The following is a 10017-nucleotide window of genomic DNA, read 5'->3' on the forward strand; positions in this document are numbered from 1 at the left end:
GCGGGCAACCCGGACATGTCGGGAGACCAGGGGTCAGAAGCGGGAAGAAAGACAAGAAAAAAAAGACTCGTCGAGGTGTGCGAGAATGAGACCTGGGAGTCGATCCTCGAAATTGAAATGATACGCGCTAACGGGGAAGAGAGGAAGAAAAGTCACTCGCATCGCGGCTTCCACAAGAGTTGCGCGGTGGGCAGAGAGCCCCATTAATCATCACATCTGGATGGGAAGGGGGGGGAAGATACTTTGAGGCTGCACCTTATTATGTGCATTCCAAAAGTACCTTTTTGATAACATGCTGTCGTACTAAGGTCATACAACCTGGAAGGTACGGATGCTACACAGTAAGGTACAGCCCGTCCACGCGGTAATTTTCCTCACCGTCGTGGATCTCCTCTGCATTATCCGTATTGTGTGTTTTTTTTTTTCTTCTTTCCTCGTCGGGTCCATTACCTTTATTTCCCGACTTGTGCCCTCTTTCCTTTTCAGAGTTCTTCTCCTCCTTCTTCCTCTTCCCCTTCCTTCCTACCCAAGCTCACATCATCCGGTGGTTCCTTCCTTTCATTCCCCGTCCTAACCTTCCCTTGGACTCTGGAGCTGCCTTCCCGAACAGCCCGACAGCAGACCAATCGCAGGCCTGCATCGATCGAGAAGAGAGGTCCAGACACCACTTTGACGCCACAGGTACCTCGTCACCTGCTTTTCGCCGTGGGGATACTTGAGCTACCAAGTAACACACTCGAAAAAAAGTCACCTCACTTTTCAAGGTCCTTACCTCATCACTGCGTCTACGTACTCCGTACCAACGCGCCTCACCTCAGTGCAACAGCTGCAGCACCCACCCGCACCAATTTTACCTAAAATCACGGTCCAATCCCATCGCGCGACAAGCCGAAATCGACAATTTGCCTTTTCCTCTTTCGCTCCCGCCATCTCCAACAAATCTCCCTCTCCATCCTCCCGAGTTTCCATCCTCCTCAGCACTCACACTCACTCCTTGCAGTTGCGGCCCCTTGCAGCTGTTACAAATTCTGCGAGACTTGCTCGGTTCACCACCTTTTGCCGTCTGCATCTTCTGCTTCTCAACGGGAAACCCCATTCTTCAGATTTGCACCAGACCTGGAACTCTCGCCCTGAGCCACTGCAGAGCCACGACCTCTTAATTGCATCCTCGTTGCTCTCCTGCGCCCCCCTAACCCCCTTTTCGCTTTCGCCTCCTCAACTTCTTGCTTTCTCACAACTTGCTCAATCGCAAAAGCAAAAGAAGTCGCCAAAGAGAAAAAGATTTCCTCGGACCTACACGACTGTATCTCCAACCTCCAACTTTCGGTCACTTAAGCCCCAGTTGCTTACAGCCTTTCTTGGTGAGTGCTTGACCGTTAATTCATCATCATCATCATCATCATCACCTTTCCTCCAAAAACAACCCAATCCGAGGACTCCGGCGCCTCGATAGCCTCTGTGGCTCCCCCAAGCGTCTTGTTAGCGCTTCCTCTGTGTCTTGTTTCGTGCTTCCATCAAACCGCCGCAAGAGGTCGGAGGTGAGCCCTTGGCTATTCGCACTTCTAGCGCGCCCATTTTAGTGGTCGCCTATTCTGTCTCTGCGACCGCGGGTGCGCCACTGACACTCTGACCGACAATTTCCCTAATTCTCAAACCACCAACCATTTTTGTTATCTCTTCCACAACATCCGGGCCTCCCGTCAGACTTGCATTTCGTGCTGACCGATCGTCTTTCTTCTTCACAGCGCATCAATCCTCGGTTTCGTCAAGGAAAACAGCTTCGTCCTCGTTCTCTCCCTCAATTCGGTCTTTTCCTGCTCCATTGCAGACTTCGAATACCCCTATTCCAATCGCCATTGAGTCGACCATAGACAGCCACGCGCTTCTCAGCAATGCCCCGTAGAATTGCGAATCCCTTCTCCAACGCTCATTCACCCGCCATGCCGCTCTCCGAGAAGGAAAGGAGACCTTCTCGTTCCGGCAATCGCATCACCAACTTCTTCACCTCCCCCAAGGGCGCCAAGGACAAGGACCACCAGACCGCCCAGCAAGCTCTCCTCGCCATGCAGCAGCAAAACATCTCGTCCACCCAAATCACCCCTTCCACCATCTCCCTGCCTACAATTTCGCTCTCAACTGCCACCGCTGGCGAGCCCGACACCACTGACCCCCCTACGACCCTCTTTTCGCCTCCCTCAGCCGTCGAGACGGAGAAGAAGAGGCGCTTCGACGCTCAATTCGGCCCCCTCCTTCACCCTACCCACCGATACGTGAGCAAGTCCAACGATGGCAAGCCTTTGGACCCGCCCATCATCGATGAGCCGCCCTACTACTACATCCTCACCACCTACATCAGCTACCTGCTTCTCATTCTCTTCGGCCACGCCCGCGACTTTTTTGGCAAGCGCTTCGGCGACAAGAAGCATTACCAGGCTCTCAAGCCCCAAAATGGATACGCTCCCTTGAACGAGGACTTTGACAACTTTTACGTTCGTCGTCTGAAGATGCGCATTGACGACTGCTTCGCACGACCCATCACCGGCGTTCCCGGCCGCTACATTACCCTCATGGATCGCGAGTCTAGAGACTACAACAGAACCTACAACTACACTGGCACACACACCGAGACATTGAACATGAGCTCCTACAACTACCTTGGTTTCGCGCAGTCGGAGGGCCCTTGTGCCGATGCTGTTGAGGAATGCGTCAAGAGATACTCTCTCAGCACTTGCAGCCCCCGCGCTGATGTCGGTACTTCGGACTTGGCTCTCGAGGTCGAGAAGGAAATCGCCAGCTTCGTCGGCAAGCCCGCTTCCATGGTCTTCTCTATGGGTTTCGTCACCAACGCTAGCTCGTTCCCCGCCCTCGTCTCCAAGGGTTGCCTCATTCTCTCTGACGAGCTCAACCACGCTTCCATCAGAGTCGGTGCTCGCCTCTCCGGTGCGGTCATCTCATCCTTCAAGCACAACGATGTCGTCGATCTCGAGCGCAAGCTTCGTGAGGCCATCTCCCAGGGTCAGCCCCGCACCCACCGCCCTTGGAAGAAGATCCTGGTTGCCGTCGAAGGTCTGTACTCTATGGAGGGCACCATGTGCGATCTCCCCGGTGTCATGGCATTGAAGGACAAGTACAAGTTCTACCTCTTCATCGATGAGGCCCACAGCATTGGCGCCGTCGGACCCCGTGGCCGTGGTGTCTGCGACTATTACGGTATCGACCCCGCCCGCGTCGATATTCTCATGGGCACTCTTACCAAGTCTTTCGGTGCCAACGGTGGCTACGTCGCCGCTGACAAGAGCATCATCGACAAGCTCCGTAGCTCCAACGCCGCGACCACTCTTGGCGAGTCGCCTGCTCCTTCCGTCCTCATGCAAATTCTGGCCTCTCTCCGTTTGATCACCGGCGAGCTTTGCCCCGGCCAAGGTGCTGAGCGCCTGGAACGTATTGCCTTCAACTCTCGCTACCTCCGTCTTGGTCTCAAGCGCCTCGGTCTCATCGTTTACGGTCACGATGATTCCCCCATTATCCCCGTCATGCTCTACAACCCCGGAAAGATGCCTGCCTTCAGTCACGCCATGCTCAAGCGCAAGATTTCCGTCGTTATTGTCGGCTACCCCGCAACGCCTCTTATTAGCTCGCGTGTCCGATTCTGCGTCTCCTCAGCCCACAACAAGGAGGATCTTGACAGACTTCTGGCTGCCGTTGACGAGGTTGCCGATCAACTCCAGATCAGATTCTCTACTGGTATTGCTGGCGGCCAGGAGCCTCTTCCCGAAGGCATTACTCCCGAGACGGAAGCTGAGTGGCGCAAGGCGAACGGCACGGAGGGCATGTACAAGGCTCCCCGCTGGAAGCTCGAGGATGTCATCGCTCGTGGAGTCCAGGATGCCAAGATGCGCCTTCGGTAAAGCAAGAGTCGTTCCAAGTTGGAGTTAGCAAAGAAAAGATTCACGACTGTTCGGACCATTGGGTCTGGCCTTTGACGAGACGCGGACTGGACGGAACGATGAGACGACGTCTGGGGTGGAAGAGGGAGTTTGGTGCCCTGTGTTCAATTCTGCCGGCTTCGACTTGTTTGCATGATACCTGTGATATCAACTGTCGAGTGTCTATTATACCTTGATTGGGGAGCCTGCATGGCCTTGGCGTTTTTGGGAGTAATGATCGGAACAGCGAACGAATTCATGTGCCACGGCACCGTACCAACATAACTAGTAGTATTAGGCTCACAAGAGCTGAACAATATAGACGACAACTAAGGTACCTTAGAGTAATGCACATATCCTTCATTGGACATTATATATACCCTTTGCAGTGAGCATGTCTATTCTTAAGATGTTGAGGGATGCCCTTCAGTCCCGCGTTGTATCCCTGTGCTGAATGTCCGAGTGCTAGGTGCCCATATGATAAAAGGACTTGGGTTAAAATTGAAGTCATGACAGCTGAATACTCTCAAACCCGCAGCCGTCGGCAGATCACACGATGGCCCGCTTGGAGAACAGTACGTATAATATTGATGGGTGCGTTACCAAATCGCCAGCGTCTCATTTAGTAAAGGGGCCGGACACGTGCCGCCTCAACTATGCCGCAGTAGCGTCGTGGGCGAGAGTTGTTGCCAGCACCCCTCTTAAGCCAATTCTAATGATCAAACGACAACGTTTGACTAGACCTTAGGTTCGATCCCTTTGCACAGCTGAGACGGGAAGAAGGGGATGTGTATATATATATGGGGACAAGGCGGCGTATATTCCGGAGGAAAGGCTTCCCTATTGGAAGGTAGGTAGGTAGGTATATGAGAAAAGTATTCTCGTCGTCCTGGCACCGTCGGAGGGGACTTCTGGCGCAGTAGTTGCGACTGATTACTTTCAATCACACACAAAGGGACTCGACCTCCGATGGCTTATTTATTTTTGACGGGTCCTAGGTTGGAGTCATCCTACAGTTATTGCGTTTCTTCAGCGTCCAGTGTATAGAGAACTACGGGCTATGTTTGATCTGAGGCTTTGAGGTAAAGAGCCGCAATAAGATATCTCAAAGCAATCGAAGGTCAGGATCCGTCTGTGTTGATACTGGTGTTACTAGCTAGATCCAGAAGAATAACAAGGGGCAAGATGTACTCGAACAGAGCTAGAAAGCCCCCCCTCCTGGGACTGTATTGGGGAGATGATATATTCCATCTCTGCCGTGGGCAAGTAGCTCGGCGGGAATACAACCTCGATCTCTGCATGGCCAAGACCCAAGTGAGAGGATCTATCTTTACGTATAGGACCAGAAGATTTCCCAGCGGATCAAAAAGTTTCGTTGGAGCGAGGAAAGCAAAACACACCTGGGCCTACGCAATCGCAGTCCAACTCTCATTGAACAACAACATCAATTGACTCGTGGACACGAATTCGACACTCAGTTCTGCTATCAACCTACTCGGCATAACCCGCCTTTGACTTGTGCTCGTATTTTACAGGTCGGCAACCGTTTGCCGTGCGTATACCTGGCAAACTGATCTACTTATACACCTCCCCTGGAAGATCCGGATGAAGCGTATTCCTCCCCTAAGTCACTCAGCAGCCAACCACCCTCCCAACTTTACCCTTCTCTCACCCAATACAGAAAGAGAAGGCTCCCTATATCGGTTTCAATTACCCTTGAGAGCTAAATATCCATGGCCTTGAAAACAACGCCGTAGCTCTCTACTCACGAAGCCGAGAAACCACCGCCGTCTTCAGCCATGAACACCCAGCTTCAGTAATTTATTTGCCGCACCTACAAGTCTCATATTAGTCTCTTTCGCCCCCCTTCAAATACCAAATCTAGCGGGGAGACGGGTTCTCAAAACGTACTCGGTACGGGAGTTGCCGGTGGTCTGGCTGATGCACTCCGCGGGCCACTTGGAGCCGCCGTCGCACTTGGAAGGGCACGCGCCGGGGCCGAGGCCGCTGTCAATCACCTAATCGTCGAACGCCAAGTCAGTACTGGAGCCGAAGGTCACTACTCAAGACCGTCGAGAGTAGGGGGGTTGGGTAGTTGGGTGGGTTGTGAACGTACACAGCAGTGGCGCCCGTCCTTGTACTTGCACTGGTACCAACCGGCGCAGGCCTCGGTAGTGGCGAAGAAGGCCAGGAAGGCGACGGCGGCGGAGGTGATGCGGACCATTTTGAGGAAGATTGGGTTGGTGGTTTGGGGATGGTGGTGAAGATGGATATGGAAATGAAGCTGGTGTTGTCTCTGTGCTGATGGTTGTCTGAGGAAAGGGGAAGAGGCGGCTGTATTTATATTCGATCGAGACTCATAGAAGATGGACATATCCCGCAACGATGTCTCCTACTCTTCTTCAAAGTCGCCGGTTTGTTCGTCCACCGAGATCCTCGAATGGAAACATTCGCCCGCCCATTTCTGCGGTGGGATACCCCTCAAACTCTGGGGTATGCGTGTTAGAGTGACCGGTAATGAAGGGATGCGGAACTCAATCCTCCTGACTTGTGACAGTGATGGAGTCAATTCCGGTGTCTTTTCGAGTCCATACTCCACATGACCCTTTTCCTAGCAAAAGCTCTACGCGCGTCGAAGGGTCCTAGTAGCATCGAGTCAAAAAGATATGTATATGCTAGTATACATTACTAAAGGGGTAAGCACGTAGGGAAATATTTGCAAAAGGTGAGCTTCTTTACGCACATATTGCCTAAAATGAAGAACAAATGCTCCGCATGACTCCTTAGGCAGTTATCGTGAAGAGTTCCCAGCCCCTAGAACGTCAGCTTGTCGGAGTCTCCGCGACCTGTGAGGTTTAAGTCCGCGTCCGGCTCGGTGTAAGAAAAACCTAGCACATTACCCGGAAGCCTGTCACATTACTTGGAAAGACGGTGAGTATTGATGCTGAGTCAATGTAAATAGGCCTCCGTAGTGACTCCATCGTGAAGTCTTGGCGGAATACCAGGAGACGGGGCGGGTCGGTAGTAGGCGGCGAGGCTCCGGTGAATCTATGAGCAGTTGGGTCTGAAAGCGGTCCGCGAGGGCCCCGATAGCACGGGGTAACATAGTACAGCAGAGATCTACAATTTAGAGAGTGGAGTTTCCCTTGATTCTGGAAGAAGTCTAAATTAGGTTGACTCAAGTGGGTTCACGATACTATCAAAGTACCCGGGGGCCTTGGTATTGCTTAACTCTCCGGTCAAGCTTTTGTACTACAACGCCAATTTACAGCCAATATAATTAATCACTTCCTGATTGACGATCGTGGGTACCATTGGCCACTTTTGGATTGGCATGTTGTTCGGGGCAGGCAACAGGATTGATCAATCACCCCTCACAAACCTTCCTGGACAAGTCGAACAGAAATGGCCACCCCATCAACACCATCTCCCCCTTCAACCTCAACCCAAACCTTTTCCCCCTCAAACCTCGCCCCAACCCCGTCACGCCCACGATACACAACCCTCCCGTCAACATCAACAACCACATCCCTCGCCCTCACAGGAACACCAACAACGCCCCTGGTGCCCCTCGCAGCCCAAACCACAATCCTGAACTGCACCCCCTCACCCTTCCCCAAATCCTCCCACTCAACCCGGATCCCCTCCCCCTCGGGCGTCGGCACGACACCCCTCGCCCACTTCAACCCGCTCACCTCGGGAACAACACTCCACGTCCGGAACCCAGGCCCCGTAGGCTTCACCCCGAGAACATGTCCGCTCATCAGCGGCACAACCCCCGTAGACCACCCGTGCGCCATACTCGTGAACCCGTCCTCGTAAGGCTGTCCGTCCGGCCCCCCGATCCCCTCCCAAAACGTCACGCCCGGATCCTGCCCCGCCATCCACCCGTACAACCTCCGCATCTCCTCCACGGCCGTCTCCCCGACCCCGGACGCGAACCGCGCCGCCATCTCAAAGTAGGAGATGAAGGCGTACACCCGCTGACTGAACCCCTGGCCCACAGCATCCGAGTCGTAAAACGCGTTGCCGTAGGTCCGCGACGCGGCGCCGGCGTAGTACGCCAGTATACCCCTCGCCGTACTCGTGTCCACCACGCCGCCAGCGAGAATGGCGAGACTGTTCCCGTCCTGCGCGTGCGCCGCCACAAACTCCCCGGCCCCGTCCGTCCCGTCCCAGAACGCGCCCCTCGCCGCGTCAAAGTTGCGTCTGGCCAGCGTGGAGGCGACATCGTCCGCCCTCGCTCCCCACCGCTCCGCGTCCGCTTCCTTTTCTATCTCTGCCGCCATCTCCGCGGCCCGGCGCAGCGCGAGGACGTAGAGCGCGTTGTAGTACGTCACTGGCCCCTGTCTCGGCAGGAAAGCGTAGTCGCCGTAGCCTGAGGTGCCGTTCAGGCCCTTGGTCACGAGCCCGGTCTCCTGGTCCGTGACGGAGACGTACCATCCGTCTAGAACGGCGACGAGGTTGGCGTAGTAGGTTGAGATGTACTCCACGTCGCCCGTGTACCAGACGTAGTCGTGGCTGCAGACGACCCACCAGAGGGGGTAGTCGAACAAGGGAAGCGTGTAGTTCATACTTTACATCCCGTCCCAAGCATTAGTTCCCCAGGTGAAATGGCTTAAGCAGCGTCTAGTGCAAAGAAGAAAGATGAGAGGAGAGAAGATGGAAAAAAAGACTCACATGCTCGCCGGCGGAATCCACCCATCACCCCTCTGATGAACCGCCAAATCCACCAGCACATTCCTGCTCGCCTCGCTCAACGTCCCCTTCCCGTGCGAAACATACCCCGTCAGCGCCGCGACCGCCAGGTCCCCGACGTACGGATCGCGATCCCGCTTCGGCGCGTCGTGCAGCACAATCTTCCCCTCGAGCGTCTCGCTCGCCGCGCCCCGGGGCTCCGCGTCCTCGGCGCCGCGGAACTCGTCGACGCAGAGGTCGTTGGTGTACACCCCGTCGAACCACCACCGCGTCAGCTCCTCGTCGCTGCACTCGAACCAGCCCCTGAAGGTGTCGGGCGTGCCGTGGTAGGCCGAGAGCGCCAGCGACACGGACGAGATGTTGACCTGGCCCTGCGGGGTTGTGTGCGGCGCGTCGGAGGGGAGGGCGTCGAGGTAGATGCGGAGGTAGCGGAAGCCGTGGAGGCCGTCTGCGCAGACTTGGCCTTTGCCTTGTTCGCCGGGATACTGGCATCCGTGTCTCGCGGTCCAGGTGTAGGCGTCCTTGGCGACTGCGATTTGGTCGCTGCCAGGCGTGATTGTGTCGCCGTTGTAGGAGCGGGAGAAGTCGCTGACGTTGCTCAGGAACTGTAGCGTCTCGGAGAAGGCTAGTCTGATGCCGGGCCTGCTGCTGCTGTTCTCTTGGTCTTTTCTCTCATCGTTTTCGTGACCCACGGTTCCAGAAGTAGATGTAGACGAAGACCCGGCAAAGGAAATCGAAACAATACCCACAGTATTCTGTCCAAAGTCGACCGTCACAGAGGGTGCTTCATCTCCAGTCGAGGCACGAGTGAAGACCGTGGGCCCGCCTTCGCCGTTGATTAATCCCGACGGGTTAGCGACATCGCCGCGCGTGAGGTCGGGAATCACCCGCGCCGGGTAGATCGTCCTGAACTCGCTTGCCCGGACATATTGGTGCCAGCTGGGCACCTCCTCGCGGCGGATAGACTCATCACGAGACGTGCTGCTGCCTCTCCAGTGTGGGTTTATGACATCCCATTGGCTGGTTACGAATGCAAAGAGGCTTGTCCATAGATTCGGCATTACGGCTTCGTCATGAGTGGAGGAGCGAGTGTCAATGACGTAGGCTGCTTGATAATGTGTCTAATCGGCTAGTGAATGAGCTTTCGAAACAGGAAAGAGAAATGAGAAAATGAATGAGCAACGTGCTTTGATGAATTTGATGGATGAGGAGTAAGTTGAGTGAACATACGAGTCGAGGAGGACTGAGGTCGGCGCGGGTGGGAATGCGGGATGCGGGGTCCCGCCCGGCGCTTCCCCAGATCGGATGATCTACGAACGGCAGTTGGCTGTAGGTAGGCTGAATCAACAACCCCGGCCCATTGCGGATCGCGGCCGACGACAGGGACTTTATA

At 54.9% G+C, this 10017-nt stretch overlaps 2 protein-coding genes across 2 annotated transcripts; one reads left to right on the forward strand and one right to left on the reverse strand.

Annotated features, from left to right (window-relative positions):
* The first annotated feature begins 432 nt into the window (after positions 1-432).
* On the forward strand, positions 433-4295 carry HER10_EVM0008212 (aminotransferase class I and II). Its single transcript, XM_035477744.1, has one exon. The coding sequence runs from the start codon at positions 1893-1895 to the stop codon at positions 3906-3908; it is 2016 nt and encodes a 671-aa protein (XP_035328241.1). The 5' UTR covers positions 433-1892; the 3' UTR covers positions 3909-4295.
* Positions 4296-7300: 3005 nt separating this feature from the next.
* HER10_EVM0007330 (alpha-L-rhamnosidase A) lies at positions 7301-9903 on the reverse strand (the record flags this gene model as incomplete). Its single annotated transcript, XM_035476889.1, has 3 exons — positions 8607-9903; positions 7622-8501; positions 7301-7570 (listed from the first exon to the last, which is right to left on the reverse strand). Exons 1-3 carry the CDS (start codon positions 9683-9685, stop codon positions 7301-7303), a joined length of 2229 nt encoding a protein of 742 aa, XP_035328169.1. The 5' UTR covers positions 9686-9903.
* Between the last annotated feature and the right edge of the window lie 114 nt (positions 9904-10017).

This window comes from Colletotrichum scovillei (assembly GCF_011075155.1).
Source record: "Colletotrichum scovillei strain TJNH1 chromosome Unknown Contig00010, whole genome shotgun sequence".
In the NCBI taxonomy this organism is placed as follows: domain Eukaryota; kingdom Fungi; phylum Ascomycota; class Sordariomycetes; order Glomerellales; family Glomerellaceae; genus Colletotrichum; species Colletotrichum scovillei.